The 21,417-nt window shown below is 36.9% G+C and overlaps 2 protein-coding genes across 2 annotated transcripts in view; one reads left to right on the top strand and one right to left on the bottom strand.

Annotated features, from left to right (window-relative positions):
* si:dkey-13a21.4 (uncharacterized protein LOC494576 homolog) overlaps positions 1–21,417 on the bottom strand; it is a 991,873-nt gene that overhangs the window by 681,724 nt on the left and 288,732 nt on the right. The window lies entirely within an intron of this gene.
* Positions 1–21,417, top strand: part of irak1 (interleukin-1 receptor-associated kinase 1) — a 97,488-nt gene that overhangs the window by 62,704 nt on the left and 13,367 nt on the right. Inside the window, exons 5-9 of the mRNA XM_028813300.2 lie at positions 5,813–5,995; positions 10,752–10,816; positions 11,333–11,447; positions 15,017–15,132; positions 16,613–16,817. Coding sequence (XP_028669133.1) covers positions 5,813–5,995; positions 10,752–10,816; positions 11,333–11,447; positions 15,017–15,132; positions 16,613–16,817 — 684 coding nt within the window. The remainder of the gene's footprint in view (positions 1–5,812; positions 5,996–10,751; positions 10,817–11,332; positions 11,448–15,016; positions 15,133–16,612; positions 16,818–21,417) is intronic.

A 21,417-nucleotide genomic window follows, 5' to 3' on the forward strand; every position in this document is an offset into this window, starting at 1 on the left:
CTGAAGCTAACTGGCAGCCAGTGTAGGGTTTTTAAAATCGGTGTAATGTGTTGGCTTCTGCTGCTTCCAGTTAAAAGCCTTGCAGCCGCATTTTGAACCAATTGGAGTCTCGAAAGAGTGGCTTTACTAATACCATATAGGCAGGAATTAGAATAGTCGAGCCGGGACGTAATGAATGCATGGATTACTGATTCCAGGAGGTGGTAAGGCAGAATTGGTTTGAGTTTGGCAATTCGCCTGAGATGGAAAAAGCAGGATTTTACTGTGCTGTTGACTTGAGCATCCATTTTCAGGACCATATCCATTTTGATTCCAAGATTGGAAACAGACGAAGTTACTGGAATGGGAAGAAAGTCGAGGCCAAGGGGTAGGGTCTGTTTGCGGTCGGGACTAAAAACAATGACCTCGGTTTTTGAATCGTTCAGGTGAAGGAAGTTTACAGCCAGCCAGTCCTTAATGTCAGATAAGCAGTTGAGAAGAGGTTTAGTGGAGTCAGTTGACTTGAGGGAGAAATAAATTTGGCAGTCATCAGCATATAGGTGATACGAGATTGCATGTTTTCTAAAAATTGCACCTAAAGGCAGGATGTAAATTGAAAAAAGTAGTGGCCCCAAAATGGAACCCTGGGGGACACCACATGGGAGTGGGACTGATTCAGATGAAAAATCGTCTAGCATGACTCTAAGAGTCCTGTTGCAGAAATATGACCTGAACCAGTCGAGGGCTAAGCCAGATACACCAGCCCAGGATTCGAGTCAGGAGATCATGATGTCGTGGTCGATTGTGTCGAAGGCAGCAGTTTAATACACACAGTTTAATGTCTTAATGTTTCATGAAATCAATGCATAAAACAAATAAACAATGGCAAAGTAAAAAAAAAAAAATAAGTCAAGGAATCATTAAGTGTACATAATGTTATTACAATTTTTGATTCATCAAGTTAGCCACTTTTTGCTGATGTAATAGCCAAACACATCTGTCATTCTTTCTATAAGGGAAATCAAATATTGGTCAGAAGGCTCTTCCCAACACTGTTGCAGATATTCTCGCCAATATTTTGCACTTTTGTGCAATTCATTCCAAACTAAATCAATGGGGTTTAAGTCCTGACCATTCCATGTTTTGAAGTGTTCCTTCTTGTTCTTTTCTTTTAACATAATTCTGACATAGCCTGGAAGTATGTTTTGGATCCTTGGCTTGCTGTAGGATAAACCCCCTTGACACAGACCAGAAGGTATTGCATGGCATTTCAAAATGCTTTGGTAACCCTTTTGATACAGAATGCCAGTCACTCTGCATGTCACCAACTGCCTCCAGCAAAGGGACCTCAGATCATCACACTTCCTCCTCCATGTTTGACAGTTGGTGTTGCACACTGAGGATCCATCCTTTCACCAACTCAACAGTGTACAAAGATTTCAAATTTTGATTCAGCAGGCCATAAAACTTTCTTCCAGTCTGCAGTAGTCCACGGCCAGTATTTCATGGCCCAGGCAAGTCTCCCTTTCTTATTTTGTCCTTTAAGCAATGGCTTTCTTGCTGCCAGTCGCCCTTTGAAACTTGCTGAGCAAAGTCTCCTCTTATCAGTAGAAACTTAGACTTGCATTTTTTGACCACTGTTAAACTGTGCCTGAAGCTGTTGTGCCGTGAGGCACCTATTACACAAGTTTCTGACCCTGAGAAACTTGTCTTCTGTTTGGATTGTGACTTTGGGTCTGCCAGATCTCTTCCTATCGGAGTTTCTTCTAGTTTCCAAATGCCTTTGGATTATGTAGGACACCGTATTCACTGACACTCTATAGTGCTCTGTCCCTGTGTCATTTCATTTGTTAGTTTGCCATTTTCTTGCCATTATCACTGTAATCTACAACCTTCTAGGGCAGGCATGCGCAACCTTTCCGCTATTGACGGCCGCACTACAGACTTTTTACTTTAATAACGGCCGCACTACAGACTTTTTACTTTAATAACGGCCGCCAGTAAGTCCAAGTAAACTTAATAATGTTTTATGATTTATGTAAAAATTTACAGATTACACATTAAAACAGAGTATGATATATCTGACAATATTCAATTTACTGGTCTACATATGTAAAAAAATGTCTACGAAACGTCATATAGGACAAAAAACCTTTACAGCAATTGTTTCAGGAAGTTTGGAAAACATCGCCATTAATGGCTTCCTTGCTCTTGCATGTTTGCAGACAGACTTGCAAAGTCAGGGGACTCGCTGGAGACCATTAGCCGTATTCCAGACTCTAGATTGCTGTCTACCAATCGGGTTTGGTACTTGCGGTGTTTGAGATTCTACACTTGCAGGAGTCTAGAGACCCCAGAGTCCAAATCGGCTTTCGGCGTCACCATACCGACCCGGCCGACAAAGATTCCGCGGCGTTGAGACCCCTTACTCGCTGGAATCCAGAGACCCTACACCTGCACGGCCGCCATTACGTACACTTTAATATACACGTCCACGGCCGCCAAAGTCCTTGCCCACGGCCGCATGCGGCCGTACGGCCGCAGGTTGCGCACAGCTGTTCTAGGGTGTAGATCTTGTAGTAACAGTCTTTTTTCCAACTCTGCTTTAAGACAGGCGGACATTTTTTTTATTTTTTTTAAGCAATCAACAGAACTTGGGGAAACCTGTGCAAATTTTTTGGTTTAGCTTGCAAGACTTAATTTACTTTTAATTTCTGCAGAACATCTGTAGGTTGTAACCTATTAGTTTCTCCCTAAAGAGTGAACATTTGTAATATTCGAATATTTCCGTTTTCAGTTTTGGCTAACCTAAACTTTAAATTTAAACCTCTGGTGGTTTATGGCTTACCTTTTCATCATTTTAGGTCATTTAGGTAATTTTGTATATAAAATATATAATAAGTTCCTAGAAAGTGCAATAATCAGGGGAAAAAAGCACCAATTCTTTTAGATTCACTTGCATGTGTTTTCTGAAAGTCTCGTACTTGTGTGGGTGGTTGTTCAATCCTTTTGGAGAATGTACAACTGTTCCACTGCAGTCTTTGGACTTCTTTCTGTCTTTTGATTCTGCAAGTAAATCCAAAAGTGGCTCAGTCATGTTGAAATAAGTGCTATGTTGAGGGTATACAATTCATTGCAGGATTTTTTATGATGGTGGCCATGTGTTTGGGGTCATTGTCATGTTGCAGAATAAAGCTGGGGACAGTCAAATGCCTCCCTTTTAGTACTGTGTGATGGATATGAATCTGCCTGTAGTTTTCAGCAGTGAGGGGGCCATCAATTATGATCAACTGCTTTCGCTGAAGCGTAGTCTCACACCTACAGGGAACCTCCACCGTGTTACACTGTTACATGCAGACATTCATCCATCTAACATTCTCTATCCCTTTAGTGGACAAGATAGTGGATCTCATTTATAGAAATGGTAAAATACTATTCAACTTTTCAGTTGTTTGTTGCATATTTTCAACAATGAATAGTAGTACAAATTGATCCTTTTTTTTGCTAGATCTGTTTTCTGTGTTATGGCATAACAGAAAAACATAGCTGAAATCATGTTCATATTCTGTGTACAATGTCAAGAAAAGGTGGGTTGGCGCCGTGCCCGGGATTGGTTCCCTGCCTTGCGCCCTGTGTTGGCTGGGATTGGCTCCGGCAGACCCCCGTGGCCCTGTGTTCGGATTCAGTGGTTTGGAGAATGGATGGATGGATGGATGTCAAGAAAAATGAATATACAGTGGGGCAAAAAAGTATTTAGTTAGCCACCAATTGTGCAAGTTCTTCCACTTAAAAAGATGAGAGAGGCCTGTAATTTTCATCATAGGTATACCTCAACTATGAGAGACAAAATGAGAAAAAAAATCCAGAAAATCACATTGTCTGATTTTAAAGAATTTATTTGCAAATTATGGTGGAAAATAAGTATTTGGTCACCTACAAACAAGCAAGATTTCTGGCTCTCACCGACCTGTAACTTCTTCTGTAAGAGGCTCCTCTGTCCTCCACTCGTTACCTGTATTAATTGCACCTGTTTGAACTCATTATCAATATAAAAGACACCTGTCCACAACCTCAAACAGTCACACTCCAAACTCCACTATGGCCAAGACCAAAGAGCTGTCAAAGGACACCAGAAACAAAATTGTAGACCTGCACCAGGCTGGGAAGACTGAATCTGCAATAGGTAAACAGCTTGGTGTGAAGAAATCAACTGTGGGAGCGATTATTAGAAAATGGAAGACATACAAGTCCACTGATAATCTCCCTCGATCTGGGGCTCCACGCAAGATCTCACCCCATGGGGTCAAAATGATCACAAGAACGGTGAGCAAAAATCCCAGAACCACACGGGGGGACATAGTGAATGACCTGCAGAGAGCTGGGACCAAAGTAACAAAGGCTACCATCAGAAACGCACTACGCCACCAGGGACTCAAATCCTGCAGTGCCAGACGTGTCCCCCTGCTTAAGCCAGTACATGTGCAGGCCCGTCTGAAGTTTGCTAGAGAGCATTTGGATGATCCAGAAGAGGATTGGGAGAATGTCATATGGTCAGATGAAAAAACTCTACTCGTCGTGTTTGGAGGAGAAAGAATGCTGAGTTGCATCCAAAGAACATCATACCTACTGTAAAGCATGGGGGTGGAAACATCATGCTTTGGGGCTGTTTTTCTGCAAAGGGACCAGGACGACTGATCCGTGTAAAGGAAAGAATGAATGGGGCCATGTATCGTCAGATTTTGAGTGAAAACCTCCTTCCATCAGCAAGGGCATTGAAGATGAAACGTGGCTGGGTCTTTCAGCATGACAATGATCCCAAACACACCACCCGGGTAACAAAGGAGTGGCTTCGTAAGAAGCATTTCAAGGTCCTGGAGTGGCCTAGCCAGTCTCCAGATCTCAACCCCATAGAAAATCTTTGGAGGGAGTTGAAAGTCCGTGTTGCCCAGCGACAGCCCCAAAACATCACTGCTCTAGAGGAGATCTGCATGGAGGAATGGGCCAAAATACCAGCAACAGTGTGTGAAAACCTTGTGAAGACTTACAGAAAACGTTTGACCTCTGTCATTGCCAACAAAGGGTATATAACAAAGTATTGAGATGAACTTTTGTTATTGACCAAATACTTTTTTTCCACCTTAATTTGCAAATAAATTCTTCAAAAATCAGACAATGTGATTTTCTGGATTTTTTTTCTCATTTTGTCTCTCATAGTTGAGGTATACCTATGATGAAAATTACAGGCCTCTCTCATATTTTTAAGTGGGAGAACTTTCACAATTGGTGGCTGACTAAATACTTTTTTGCCCCACTGTATATTGAATTTATTTCATCAAAGTTAGTAGGAAAAGATTTTTAGAATGGCTAAATTTCCTACATGAAACATTTTTTTACATAATGCTAAACCTTTCGTGATTGCATTGTAGTCATTGATTAGATTCATGTTATAAAGAAGCAAGATATCCAGATTTGACTTCAGAATTTACAGGTGGAATCGGGACTGTGTCCAGTACTGCTGTCTTACATTCATGTTCAGTGTCCAGTAAATTACTTTCATGTCCTCTGTGTGTTAATGTCTGCTAATTTAATTATTGTCCTTAAATTATGAGAGGTTATGTAAATAACCTGTGCTATTTGACATTGTTTTTAGTGCTTTTAGGATATTCTCATGCCCATGTTATGGATTATGAAATTCTGTGTGGGTTGAGCTTCTAAATTCAGAATGGAAATGTGTTGCATAAAATGAAGGTTAAATTTGGGATTACTCTTTAAAGAAATGTTAATGATTGCATTTATCACAAACCCTCCCCCACCTCCCATTTATCTCTTGCAGATTTCAGACTCCTTCAAAATTATCCTTAATCTTTCCCAGAATGTTCTTTTCTGGCCACTTGGAGAAATCATGCGTTCAACAGAGAATTTTTCAGGGAAGTATAAAATAGGGGAGGGAGGATTTGGTGATGTGTACAAAGCCAACATGAGAGACACTGACTATGCTGTCAAGAAGTTGAAAGAGGTTAGTAAAATTGCCATGCTAATACAAGGATACTAGTAACATTCAGATTGCTGTTCCTAATAGTGTTGTATTTTATGCTTTATTCCTTTGGACTTCCTTTGAGCCCACAACAGAATTAAAAATTTAGTTAATCAAGAACTAAAAAAGTTGTATTTGTATTCTCAGTTGTTAATTACATTAGGAGTTAACTTCAAGAGTCTTTGAAAACAAATTTTAAAATTGCAGGTTATGATTCTCTGATCCGCCTGTATGCTGTGGGTTCAACAGTTATCACAATCAACAGTGTTAATAGGTTTGCAAATTTTTCTTTCAGTGATGTGAGCATTTCTAAATGCTGTAGTTACAAAAGATACCACGTAAAATGTAGTAATTGCATCAGGGTTGCGACCCATTAATATCACCAAAAGTCTTTCTGTTGTTTTATGATATTGCCATTCATTTGCTATAGTTACTCAGTTCAAATTGTGTTGGAGTTTAAATATACTGTACAGTAATCCCTCCTCCATCGCGGGGGTTGCGTTCCAGAGCCACCCGCGAAATAAGAAAATCCGCGAAGTAGAAACCATATGTTTATATGGTTATTTTTATATTGTCATGCTTGGGTCACAGATTTGCGCAGAAACACAGGAGGTTGTAGAGAGACAGGAACGTTATTCAAACACTGCAAACAAACATTTGTCTCTTTTTCAAAAGTTTAAACTGTGCTCCATGACAAGACAGAGATGACAGTTCTGTCTCACAATTAAAAGAATGCAAACATATCTTCCTCTTCAAAGGAGCAAACAAATCAATAGGGCTGTTTGGCTTTTTAAGTATGCGAAGCACCGTGGCACAAAGCTGTTGAAGGTGGCAGCTCACACCCCCTCCGTCAGGAGCGAACAGAGAGAGAGAGAGAGACAGATAAAAAAATCAATATGTGCCCTTCGTGCTTTTAAGTATGCGAAGCACCGGGCAGCATGTCGCTTCACGAAGCAGCTGCACAGAAGGTAGCCAACGTGAAGATAATCTTTCAGCATTTTTAGACGAGCATCTGTATCGTCTAGGTGTGCGAACAGCCCCCCTGCTCACACCCCCTACGTCAGGATCAGAAAAAGTCAGCGAGAGAGAGAGAGAGAAAAGTAAGTTGGGTAGCTTCTCAGCCATCTGCCAATAGCGTCCCTTGTATGAAATCAACTGGGCAAACCAACTAAGGAAGCATGTACCAGAAATTAAAAGACCCATTGTCCGCAGAAACCCGCGAAGCAGCGAAAAATCTGCGATATATATTTAAATATGCTTACATATAAAATCCGCGATGGAGTGAAGCCGCGAAAGGCGAAGCGCGATATAGCGAGGGATCACTGTATTCTCAAAGTGTTGTTCTTAGTATTTTTGTTGTTTTTACAAAATGTGTTATTTTATGTTTTAGCGCTGTCATGTTTCTTAACATGTTCAGCACTCTGAGCTTGTACATGACAAGTAGGTTATATAAAATAGAATGTTTGGACCTTGTATAGGATGGGATCCATTGTACTTTCGGGTGTTCATTTTAATAAATTTTTACTTATAAAGCTATTCATGTTGATAATGGAATGCATCATAACAAAGACATCGAGCTACTTACTTTCTGCTTTCATTTTTCTGCATCCGAAATACTTGCAGATTTATATTATAGCTTTTTATGGGCAATTTTATTTCTAACATTTTTACCTTCCTGTTACTTTTTAAGTATTTTAATTCAAGCAGATATTTATGAAAACCTGTTGCGTTTTTTTTTTTTTTGTTTTTTTATTAAAAGACTGTTTAAGACTATGAACTGCAACACATAAGTGAATTAACATTATATAAAGTTATTGTCTGTTTTTACCTGCATTATTATCAATCTTTAATTTAATACTGTTTTTTTTACCTGCATTATTATCAATCTTTAATTTAATATTGTTTTGTGTATCAGTAAGGTGCTGCTGGAGTAAGTGAATTTCCCCTTGGGATTAATAAAGTATCTAGCTATCTAAAATAACACCAAACATAGTTAGACTATTGCTTCATATGATTTAAAAGTATTTGCAACAAAATAATACATAATAATGCATAATAGGTCATTTCTGCTGTAGTCTGTAGAGAGCTGAAGCAAACTAATTAAACAATAATTTCAGTTAACAATAAACATTGACTTCCTGTTAAGATTTTGAGTGGAAAAAAAACCCTAGTGTGTCACCAGGATCAAAATAACTTCACTAAAATTAACACATCATGCTATTTTATATTGTTAGATCACAGGTTTTCCACTACTAGGCAAGTGGTTTTTTTTTTTGCTTTTTTTATGTACATGTGCTTTCACAGTGATGTTGAAAGGAAATAGGCGATTGTAGTGCACTTTAGTTGTCAACGTTTAACAAGCTGGTCATTTCATAATGGTCAGGAGGTATACTGCTGTAGTAATACAAGACTGGCAGATGATCTCTGGCTCTGACAAGCTCTGGGTCTGATTGCTGCCAAAAAGTACAGGTTGCTTAGATCAGGGGTGCCCAATGCGCCGATCGCGATCAACCGGTAGATCGCAAAGGTAGTGCAGGTAGATCGCATTGCATTAAAAAAAAAAACTTTTTAAATGTTAGTCTATCATATATCCTCCCTATGGCATTTGCCACTTGATTGACGTACAGGGCGGCCAGTCTGAGATCTCTTTTCTTCTAACACACTGGTCATTCCCTCACGCACGATCAAACGCGCGAGCTACTGCAAAACTCTGGCTGTGATCTAGTTAGCCTTCCAGTTTATATCGACTAAAGAAGGGATTTAAAAAAAAAAAAATTATTTGGGGAGGTTATGGGCTGGATGTGGAATTGGAAGAGGATTTTTTTCTCACAATGTCACAATTGAAGTGCATTTGTCTGATCTGTCAATCTATCATTGCTATTACAAAGAAGGAAAATGTGGAAAGGCACTTTCGAACTGTTCATAAAAACTACGAAACTGACTTCCTTCCGAAAAGCGATCTGAGAAAGAGAAAGGAGAGGGAACTAAAATCGCAGTTAATTGGACAGCCGTCATTTTTCACTCGGCTGAATTCAAAAGCAAAGGCAGACACACCGAAGCATCGTTCCGTGTGAGTCATTCGATCGTTAAGCATAAGAAGTCCTTCCAAGATGGAGAGATGATAAAAGAGGCCTTCGTTGAGACAGATGGCTAGGTAGAAATTCCTGCTGAGATTTCAAGAACCCTAGCAGGAGAAAAAGGAGTTTCTCCTTGTCATTAAACATGCAGAATACAAGCAACTTAATAACGATCAATGGCCGCTAGACTTGGCTTTTTTTTTTTCCAAATCTGACCAACATGTTGAATGAGCTTAATTTACAGCTGCAAGGAAAAGAGAACTCCATAGTCAATATGATTAGCTCAGTTAATGCTTTCAAATGAAAAATGCAACATCTGTCCTCAAAGCTGCAGCGTCTTGATTTGGGGAACATCCAAAACCTCGCGTCAGAGCTGGAGACGCAATGGAAGGCGTGTGCGCAACTTGACAGCATATGCTACACAGAGCAGATTGAAAATTGCCTGTCAGACTTTGACAGACGGTTTCAAGACTCAGCTTTACTTGAGCCAATCACTACATTTAAGTGCTATCCATTTAGGGAAGATGTTGAGGGTGATTCACCCGCATCAAAAATTGCAACACTGTTTCACCTAAAGCTCCTCTACAGTGGAGGATGAGATTTTGACACTACAGGATGACACTCAGCTGAAGTCTGGGGCTTTTGGACAATTTTAGAACTTACTCACAGAGGAAAAGTACCTAAACATGAGGAAATGTGCTACCTCCTGGACTGCATTATTCGGCTCTACTTATTTATGCGAATCAGCCTTTTACCACATGAAGATTATTAAATCCAAATACTGTAGTGACCATAAATGTATTTTGTTATTGTGTAATAAGGGTTATTCAGTTATGCAAGGTACAACAACATATATTTTATGAATAAAGTATACTCAGTGTGTGTGTATGTATGTATGTATATATGTATGTATGTGTGTGTGTGTGTATATATATATATATATATATATATATATATATATATATATATATATATATATATATATATATATATATATATATGTATGTATATGTGTATATGTATATGTGTATATATATATGTATGTATATGTGTATATGTATATGTGTATATATATATGTATATGTATATGTATATGTGTATATATATATGTATATATGTAATCTAATCTCATTTTTAATGTAGGTAGATCATTTCGACCTGGTCATTTTAAAAGTAGCTTGCAAACCGAAAAACTGTGGGCACCCCTGGCTTAGATGATTTGTCCTTATGAAATTGTGCTGAATAGGATGACCTAGATTTCTGATTACTGCAATAATTGAATTACATTTCTCGAGGCAGGCTCAGTGGATGGCTTTCTGTAGAAATAGAGAGAGAGAGAGAGAGAGAGCAGACCCCACTTTTATTAATGCAGATGACTGAAATGGGCACCATAAGAATGAAACTTTCAGTTAATGCAGTATTTCTACTGAGCAATAACATATTTTTCATTGCAAGAAAAATCACACATATTGATTGGGGAGGTTTTTTTGTGAACAATCCCTTTACTTTTCTGTAGCTCATTAAATATGCATGATCACCTACAATGATCGATTATTAGTTTAAATTGTATTCTTGTTTGTAAATATTTATTTGGCTGTTTTTGATAGAATTGCCAATTGACCTTTCTCTTACCTAGTACTGATGTGTTTTTCTTTCTCTAGGAGTCTGATCTAGATTGGAATACAGTCAAAGAAAGCTTCAAAACTGAGATGGAGAAGCTAAATAAGTAAGATATTTCATTATGAATTTTTTTCCCTTTGTTTTGGTTATGGATGTATTTGGTTTCTGATGCTATGAAGATTATTTGAAAGGTGCTATATAAATACAATTTATTATTATTATTATTTTTATGTGCTTAGTATGGCAGTGCACAGACATAAATTTAAAATAAGTTTGTACTTTCTGCCAGTGGTCCAGCAGTTGGTCTTGTGTGAGATCAATTGGGATTGTGGCCTTGTGTTTGAGTGTATGTCCAATACATGTTTGAGTATTGTTTTTTGTCCAGCGCTAACAGTAGTAGCTTTGGCTCCCTATGACACAACTTTGGAAGAAAATAGATAAATGGATAATTGATTATAGCTTTTACTCCAAAAATGTATGGTGTAGCAGTTTTTTTCAGCTTTTTTTTTTCATTTTTCTGTTTATCATTTTTTGTACTTAATTGATGCAGTAGCATCAGGTGGAATAGTAATAACCAAAGAGATGCGAGTATAAAGCATTTATTTATACCTTCTACATGTAGGTACCGTCATCCCAATGTTGTGGAATTAGCTGGATACTCAATAGAAAACAACATCTACTGTTTGATATACTTGTATATGCCTGGAGGTTCTTTGGAAAAGTGCTTGCATGAAAAGGTATGTATGTAAATTATTTATTGATTTTTTTTTATTTATTTATTTATTTAACTTTTTTCAGGGTTAGCGTTAGCCCTCTAACACTATTGTTGCCCCTATCTGAACACAACAGAATAACTCCATATTGTTTCTTTCTCCTCTTGGAGAAACATTTTACTGTAGTTGACAAAACAATACAAATATTTCTATCGTGCAAATATAGTACTACAGTATATAAATAAAACTGAAATTGTTGTATTCTGTGTTAGTGTGTGAAATAGCTATATATTAATGCTAATTGATACTGCATTTTTCGTTTAGTGTGTGAAATGTGCTATATTAATTCATTTATTGTGTATGATGTTCAGACCCCTACAGTATATTGTTAACATTGTACATTTTATTTTTTTTTAATCTGGCGAGAACTGAAGAGAATCTATATGAAACTGTCAGTTCATTAATCATTAAAAGCTATTAAGTCATATTTTATTCTTGCAATGTGACTAAATTCTATGTGTAAATGTGAATTGCAGAAGAACCTCACGCTGCACAAGGAATATGTTCATAGACCCCTCCCAAAATATAGTGGAAAATCTCATGTAATATTTTTTTTGTTTTTATTCTGCTAATTTGCACAAAGCTGAATTTGAGTAAGTTATTTTCTTTGGCATACTTTTTTATGACATGGTTATATCCTGTTTTTCCCAAAGACAATTATTGGCACCCCTGGTAAAGCTGAATAAAAAGGCTTTGTAAAAAATCACCTTTTTCGTGAATTAGTTTCATCTCATGCTGAAAAAAATTAGAGAAATTCAACCTTTAACTGAGGAATTATTTTTTTTCTCAGAATAAATTTACTTCATCAAGAAATAATTATTTTTAACAAAACGCATGTGCCACAATTATTGCCTCCCCTGGAAATTCTTAAGAAAAAAATATAAGTGAAGCATTTTTCCCATTTATATCTAACTTTTTAAAAGTTGATTAGACTGTGTAAAATCTTTAAAGCAGTAATCCACTTTCTGTTTCATTGGGGTATAAATATGAGGCATAAATTCCCCTATTCATGTATCAACACAGGAAAGATAAGAGAACACAAAATTCAAATGAAAGAAAAGTGTGTTGACCTTCATAAGTCACGAAATGCTTCAAGCCAGAAAATACCACTATCTACAGTTAGGGCAATTTACTAAAAAGTTCAAAACAACTGTAACTGTAACCAACTTGCCTGGAAGAGAACTTAAGTTTATCCCCCAAAAAATACAATGAGAAGGATAGTAAGAGGTAAAAACAAGCCAAAGTTCACTGTTGTAGAAATACAGAACAAAAGTACTATCTTGGGGTCACCAAGCCTCCAAAACTACCTCCAGACACCACCTTAATGCCAACGGATTATTTGGAAGGAATGCCAGAGGGAAAAAAAAACCTTTCCTAATGTTTAACCACAAAATATAGGTGCCTAGAGTTTGCTACTAGAACATTGCTTGGAATCGCGTTTCGTCAGACAAAACAAAAAATTAGTCTTTTTGGGGCTGTTTTTCTTCTAAAGGCACTTTGGAAACCTTGTTAGGGTACATGGCGTCTGCCAAGAAACTAAAACTGGGTCAGTGTTCCAAATCATCTGTTCAAATCAACACAAAAATGGTTAAAGGAACACAAAATCAAGCTTCTACCATAATGGTCCATCTCAGTGCCTGGACCTAAACCTCATTGAACATTTGTGGGTTGAGCTGAAGAGGAGAGTGCACAAGAAAGGGCCTAGGACACTGGATGATCTGGAGAGATTCTGTAAAGATGAATGGGCTCAGATTCCCTGCTCTATATTTTCCAAACCTTGTAAGATGCTATTGGAAAAGACTCAGGCAAAGGGGGGCCATACAAAGTATTAAATAAAAGAGTGTCTGTAATCATGGCATGTGTAGTACTGTTAAAAATATTTATTGATGAGGAATTATTTTTTCTTAGAATAAACTTCAGTTAAAGGTGGGATTTCTCCTTTTTTCTGTGTGAGATTAAGGAAATTCACTAAAGAGTGAAATTGCTTTAACCTTTTCTTACAACATGTTAGCCAGGGATCCCAATAATTGTTTGTTCTAATGTGAAGGGAAATAGCTACAAATTTTAATCATTTCATAAAGCATTTCAGCATGTAACAAAGTATCTTACATGTGTCTGTAATTTACTATTACCATTCCATATAGATAAAGTACTATCCTTGTATAGCCATCACTAAAACAACTCGGGATAAAAGAGAGATAGAAATATCATTAATGGATGGAGTATTCTGAAAAAATGTATTACTTGTGGTGCCTGTCTTTGTTTATACAGTGGCATGACTGAGTGGCCAAGTAATTATTTTCCTTCTGTCTCATACTATATTGCTAACCATACAAGTTAAAATGAGCCGCTAGTAATTGTAGGGCCTGATTTATCAGTGTAGTTTTTCATAGGCTTTGTGCTTCATTGTCTGACTTGCATAATACTGGACAGTCTGGTGGCAATCCTAGGGTGTTTTATAGTGGCTTGTGGGGAAATTATTTGTTGAGTTTATACCATCATTTTAATTGTATTTGTTTGAGTGCTATCTTAAATTAAAATTATTATGATTACCAGAACAGTACTCCTCATTGTTTATATACAGTGTTTTGGCTCATAAAACCATAACTCTTGTACACAGTTTGACAAATTTCCCTTGAATATTATCAGCAACATTCCAAGTGGTCCTGGGTTCAAAATAGCACCAACAAAAATAACATCGCCTGTGTTATCATTTTGAGTATGAATGTCTTGGCTTTAAAAGTGACACATGCAACTCATGTGTATGGCACATTTAGTTAGATTATAGACCCTTTGGAGGCACCTTCACAAAATAATAAAAGAACTAAAGAACCTAATTGAAAAAATACAGGTTCATTTAGTTATAGACATACCGCAGAGTAAAATGGAAAAATGAAATAGACCAGTGAAATTTTGTAATTTGACTTGTCTGATCCTTTATGACTCCTAATAATGGTTCATGTTAGTGAATGGTTATGTATTAGAAAACTATGTAAAACTGAAGTTATAATAATGTAAGTTAGCAAAAGAACAGAGAAACTTAAATTCCAGCTTTTGCATATCCTAGTGAAGGTAAATTTCTTTAGGAAAATTCTGTCTACCATAGGCCAGATGACCTTCCAGCTCTTACTTGGGCAATCTTCACCATATAATGAACATGGTCAGTGCCAGACAGTTTAGCTAAACATGACTAAGGTCTCTGTTGCTGATAAAAAAAAATGGAAGTTTTAATAGAAGTTACTATAGAAATACTAACAATTTACAGTTTATTTTTAAATGATAAAAATAGCCTAATTGCAGAAAGGAAATAGGAAATAATATTACAAAAATGTTTATGGTGCTGTAGTGGGGGTGATCCTTGGAATAACTAAGACAGGTGTTTTGCATCTCAGCGTGTTTTTGACATTTTGATTCAGTATTATTGAATACTGTTTTGCAACATGTCAAACGCTAGAAAAAAGTTAGAGGAAAAAGTGCTTGCTAAATAAATTGATGCTTTGTCAACTAAAATTATTATATTATCTTATTTTCAGGGAACTACTGTAACTTTCTTATGGAGAGAACGCATAAACATTCTTCTTGGCACTGCTAAAGCAGTTCAGTTTTTGCATTCTGAAGAACCTAAACTCATCCATGGAGACATCAAGAGGTAATTGAAAGAAAGTAACTTACAAACACCAAAACTGTACATGTCAGTTTGAGCTGACCTCTCCATTGCAGATACACTCTGGATGCAGATAGCCATAAAAGCTTTACAAACTGCTATTGTGCTAGCTAGCTAGCTAGACAGATAGATAGATACAGTAGGCAGATAGATAGATAGATACTTTATCTATCTATCTATCTATCTAGCTCTCTAGCTAGCTAGCACAATAGCAGTTTGTAAAGCTTTTATGGCTATCTGCCTCCAGAGTGTATCTGCAATGGAGAGGTCAGCTCAAACTGACATGTACAGTTTTGGTGTTTGTAAGTTAGAGCAATATTTGTCAGGAGCCAACAAGAGATTTTAGATTACTTGCACTGAAAGGAATGCAAGAATACCATTACTGAAAGCTAAAGGATGGCTCATGATATCCACTTACAAATTAAATGTTTTGGTCCATTTTGTATAAGTTGTATTTGCTGTGTTACTCTGCCTGTTGCTGATGCTGTATCTTTTTTATATAAATCTGCTTTGAAATTCTCCCTCACAATTACAGTATATAATTGTCCTATTTGTTCCTTGATCAGTGATTTAATTGTTTTCTCAGTGTTTCATTTATTTGTTTGTTTTGTCAGAAAACCTTTTGCTGTCCATAAAGGTTCTGATTTTATTCACCCCAAGGAATCTAACAATATTAGTGAAGGACATCAGAGGAAACTCTTCAAGACGTTATTTACTGGTTTTGAATTCCTTACATTTTAAATAGTGCAGCTGGACTGCTTTTCCCTCAGACTTCTCCCTATTGTGTCTTTTCATTCTACATACCCCTTTGTTATGCCCAGAGGGGACTGGGCGGTCTCGTGGCCTGGAACCCCTACAGATTTTATTTTTTTCTCCAGCCTTCTGGAGTTTTTTTTTTGTTTTTTCTGTCCACCCTGGCCATCGGACCTTACTCCTTTCTATGTTAACTAATGTTGTCTTATTTTAATTTCTTATTTTGTCTTTTATTTTTCTTCTCTTCATCATGTAAAGCACTTTGAGCTACTTTTTGTATGAAAATGTGCTATATAAATAAATGTTGTTGTTGTTTGTTCTGTCTTTGTGCTTTTGTCCAATACCACCCAACTGTGAATTCCATTACTGCTTGCTGGACACAACTATATAGCGAGCATCTGGGATTAGCTTGAGTAGTTATATATAGGTTATATACCTAAAACTATTACTTAGGTGCCTGATCTTCATTATTCATGCCAGTAACCTCATTCTGCATTCATTGTAATCTGCCTTTGTGGAGGAACTCTATTGACCCAGGCACCCAGTAATTAAGTGTAGGAAACAGATTCCATTAATAGGCACATTAGCATTAAATCATGGTTTGTTTTAATTGTTATGAAAGGTTTTGTTTGTAGTTTGAAACATATTGTGCTTTTTGTGCTCTGTGAATTGAAAAAATCCTTTTTTATTTTTCTTCTGTCTCCTCTTGCAGTGCCAACATTCTACTTGATGAGCATTTGAATCCAAAGTTAGCAGATTTTGGACTGGCTCGGTTTATCCAAAGCAATAGAACACCTGGACGAACATCTACTGTAGCTCGCACACAATCAGTACGTGGAACAATGGCTTACCTTCCTCCAGAATATATCCGTAATGGGGAGATCAGCACAGGAACAGATGTTTACAGTTTTGGCGTGGTGAGTTAAGCCAGTATTTGTGATGAGCTCATGAAATTCACTGGAATATTTAGTCTACATGGACAAGAATACAACAAAATCAATGTAAATATAATGTGACATCTTGTTGTAGGATTTCCAAAATGATTGGATAGGCTCCAGCAGACCCCCACAACCCTGTTCAAGACTAAGCGGGTTAGAAAATGACTGACTGACTGAGTGATTAGTGGTATTAATATATTTTTTTCAATGTGCTTGTTGTGTTTGACTGAATCAAGAGCTCAATTCAACTACCTGCCTGTTCAGGATGCCAAGTAGCTTTTTGGTGTTAATAGTAAAAGCAAGTAACAGGCACCCTATGTATACAAATTTTAATAATTGCAATTTATGTTCATACAGTTTTTTTGTATTTGTAGTCTACTAAATATGTTTATATTCAGCATGTAAATACCACCCAAGCTGGCTGATTGCTTGAATGTTCACAATATGAGTGCACCCCAGAACTCACAATCTGTTATAACTACTATAAAAGAATTTCCCAGGAACAAAAACTAACCAAAAACCTTCAGCTCTTTTTAAATGAGGCACCTGAATTAATTTGAAATATTAATATAATTTATTCATCTTTGAATACTTGACCTCAGTGGAAAATATAATCTTGTTATAAAGATGACTGTAATAGAAATTCAGTTGTAGGCACCAAAATATTAAAGCCATTTCAAATAAATATGTCTTGTGTGAAATATTTAAATTTCAGTAACTGTTTCAGATTAAAACCAAAAAATGTATTTCTCATTAACAGCCTCTCGTACAACATGTTCAGTGAAATCAAATATTGTTCAAACTAAAATAAAGGGTGTTTGTGTGTGTGTGTGTGTAATGTGTGTTGTACCAGCTACTGATTGTAATCTCTCCATTAGATGCACATGGCACAGCATGATCAATACATTGACATTGTTCCCAGTCTTTGAACTCCACAGGAGCGCAGAGCCAGTGAGGGTACTGATTTATTCCTCTCTCCTTTGTGTGCACTTTTAGTTGACATTTATGGTTATGTTATCTTACAGGCATATTCATCATTCAGTTAACTTTTCCTACTTCAGCAATAGCAGTCCAGTTATGCATGGCTCCTTTTATTTGACCTTGCAAGCTTTCCAGACAACAAGTGTTTGTACCCTATCATCAAATAGGCATAAGATCAGAAGGCAGATAACTTTCTCCTGTAGTGCCCAATATGCATTAGTTATACCTGCTTCATTCTGTCCAATGTATAGTTGGTGAGTGACATTCCAATAGTATACCAGCTAATCCTGTTTTCTGTTTGCATGCTGCAATGGTATTGGCTGTTAATTTCATGCTATAGGTCAAATTGAAAAAGGTAAAGTTGTCTGAATGTTTTGCAGAAATTGTCATTATGTTCAGGGCTGTCAGTATGCCTTGTGTTCCTTCTTGTGTAATTAATTCTTGTAAAAGTAAAGCAAGAATCCACGGAGACTATGAATTTGTATAGTTATAACCATGTTTTCTAGTGAAACCTAAGAGACATTTTGGTATCTCATTGTATGTTTTGCTGAAACCCCTCATGTTCAGTATCTGTACTTCCTATTTTGAAATTTCAGCAGTAGTTGAGATAAATCAAGTTAGCCAGAGCAATGCAGTTTACTATCTTCACACTCTAGTGCAGGGGTGTCAAACTCCAGTCCTGGAGGGCCGCAGTGGTTGCAGGTTTTCATTCTAACCATTTTCTTCATTAGTAACCAGTTTTTGCTGCTAATTAACTTCTTTTACTTTAGTTTTAATTAACTTGACTCAGGCCCCTTGTCTTTTTTCCTTCATTAGCATCCAAACAATAATAAGACAACAAAACGAGCCGCCACATAACCAGTTCACCTGTGCCCATCACACAATATCTGAAAATAAAGGTGACAGTCTCGGGGAGGTCTGTCTGCTCAGGTCACCAAAATATTTTGACGGTGTTCTTAGAAAAAACAGAAAAATCAACAGTTTTGAAAATGCCTACTGCGGTAGAATGAGAGCAGCAACAAGCCATAGAATTAAATAACGGGTTTAATTAACAGGAAGAATCGGCTTCTCATTAAGAGATTGGTTGGAGTTTCAAATCCCAGTTTAGCTGCTCACCTGTCAATTGGTTGGAGTTTCAAATCCCAGTTTAGCTGGTCATCTGTTGGCTCGTTTCACATCTCATTTCTGTTTGGCTGTCATTTAATGAAGAAAGGAATCAATTCAGAGGATCGAATCCTTAAAAATAAGGCTATTAAAATTCAATTCTATTAAAAGAAGTTAATTAGAAGTGAAAACTGGTCACTGATTAGGAAAAGGGTTAGAATGAAGACCTGCAGCCCACCAGGCCCAGAGTTTGACACCCCTGCTCTAGTGGGATGCTTCCTTTCTACCTTATAAAAGAAAAGCTTGAAGCAAACTGGAAAGAGAGGTAGGATTTTATTTTTAGGTATATGAAGCTTTTTAATCTCAATGCACAAAAATGTCTTGTTTGAATTTTTAGAACTACTGATGTGGATTGTCAATTGAAAATCCTATGCTACAGTAAAATCATATTTTAGAAAAAAAAAATGTTACTGTAAAGGATATTAAGATGTACATTTTTGTTTCAAAATTCTATAAATGTCACATTCTTCTTATTATAAAACTCTTTCTATACTTTCCACTAATCCAAAGCCTTCTGGATATCTACATAGCAGTATGGGGCTGCCAAATGTTTTCTTTTCTTTTATTGTTATTTTTTTCACTGTTAATTATTTGATCATCAAAAGGCCACACACAGGCTTTGTGAATATTCAGCTTTTATGAAGCCATGTAGAACCTTATTAATTTATAACCAATTTGAAAAGATTACACCATGTCCTGAAATACGTAAACTGTACTGTATACTGAAAAACATACACTTGATACACATGCATTTTATGTTAAACATCTATTGAAATGACTGTAAAAGAGTTTTGATTTATTAGCAGTTAAATAACAGCCAAAAACACGAGGTAGTTTTGAACTTGTTTACATTTTGCTGTAGCTTTTCCTTTTTTTCCCCTGGAGTAGTGTCTCAGAGCCCTGTGTACTATTAAGGATGATTTAGCCACTCCACAGTTCATATCTTTCTGTGGAAACACTTAACACTCTGTGTGATGTTGGTTTTTTGTTTTTTTGTTTTTTTTCCCATTCATGTCTTTTTTTTTTTTTTTTTTTATGAGCAATTTCAGTTTATGTTTAATATATATGACAATTTTGTAATTTGCAATGTGTAAAAAAAAAAAAAAAAAAAAATTTAGTTTTTCACACGACATTTTTTTAGATTTCATTTTGAAAAGAAAATGTTTCATCATTGATTTTAATAAAATTCTTAAGTTTTGTATCTATTATTTAGTCACATCAAAGTATTTCTTTCCAATTTGGCAAAAATGAGCATGTAGTATTTTATAATTAAACTCCTTTATGTAACTGTAGATTTTCTTCTGACAAAAAGGAAGGATACTTTATTTTTAAATGTATCGTTAAAAGAGTGAAATGTGGAAATTTTGTAAAGGAGAACAAAAATAGACCATTAAGCAATGTGCTGCTTCTTCACAGCCAGAGAAATAGAATTCTCTTTGCGCTCTTGATCACTGTCTGTGTGGAGGTTGCATGTTCTTCCTGTGCCTGCATGAGTGCTTCTCTGGTCCCTTATTCCAAAGATATGTGTCCAAATTGGCCTAACATGAGTGTGGATATTTACATGTATGCACCCAATGATGGCATTGCACCTTGTCTGGGTGCTTCATCCTTGTATTTGATGCTTCCAATACAAGGCCTGTTTCTTGCAACCCTAAATTGGACAAAGCAAGTACAATTAATGTATCAATATTACTACTTAACTACTGTAGGTTTATTACCAATAAACAAATGAATTCTGATTCTATGTTGCCCTCAGTGTTAGCATGGTGGTGTACCAAGAATTTGAGTTAACTTCCCAGTCTCTGTCTGTGTGGAGTGTGCGCATTCTCATATCTGTGTGTGCTTTTTCCAGATACAGTGGAACCTCGGTTTGCGAGTAACTTGGTTTACGAGTGTTTTGCAAAAGGAGCAAAAATTTGTAATAAATTTTGACTTGATAAATGAGCAAGGTCTAGCAGTATGAGTAGTATGTATACGCTTTGTCTGCTGAGCGTCATGTGATCACAACTGAGCTGATGGTTCTTCTCTCTCGCTGCGGGATTGTGGGCAATCGTCTCGTATTCTCCGTCTCAGTCGGCGTGCCTTACTCATATAGTCAACATCCGTGCGAGCGTATACTGTTTACTGCAGCATTAGCATTGTGACTGTGTGTGCTCGCTCACTCGCTGGCGTATGTATGTGTGCACGCTCATGTGTGTGTGTGTGTGTGTGCATGCGTGCGCTGTGACGTGCGAGTCCCCGTCTTGCACCCTAAAACACGAAGCTGAATCTCAGTACTTTAGCAACACCAGCTTTATTCAGCTTGAAACAGCAACAGCGTGGTTATTTATTGTAGCGGGGATCTGCCACTCTCCTATACACAGACACAGCAGTCAGGCAGGGCCCTGCGCATTTATAATGTTCCTTGTTCCCTGTATCACCCATAGACGGCAGG

Source organism: Erpetoichthys calabaricus, chromosome 11 (genome assembly GCF_900747795.2).
Source record: "Erpetoichthys calabaricus chromosome 11, fErpCal1.3, whole genome shotgun sequence".
NCBI classification, from domain to species: Eukaryota; Metazoa; Chordata; class Cladistia; order Polypteriformes; family Polypteridae; genus Erpetoichthys; species Erpetoichthys calabaricus.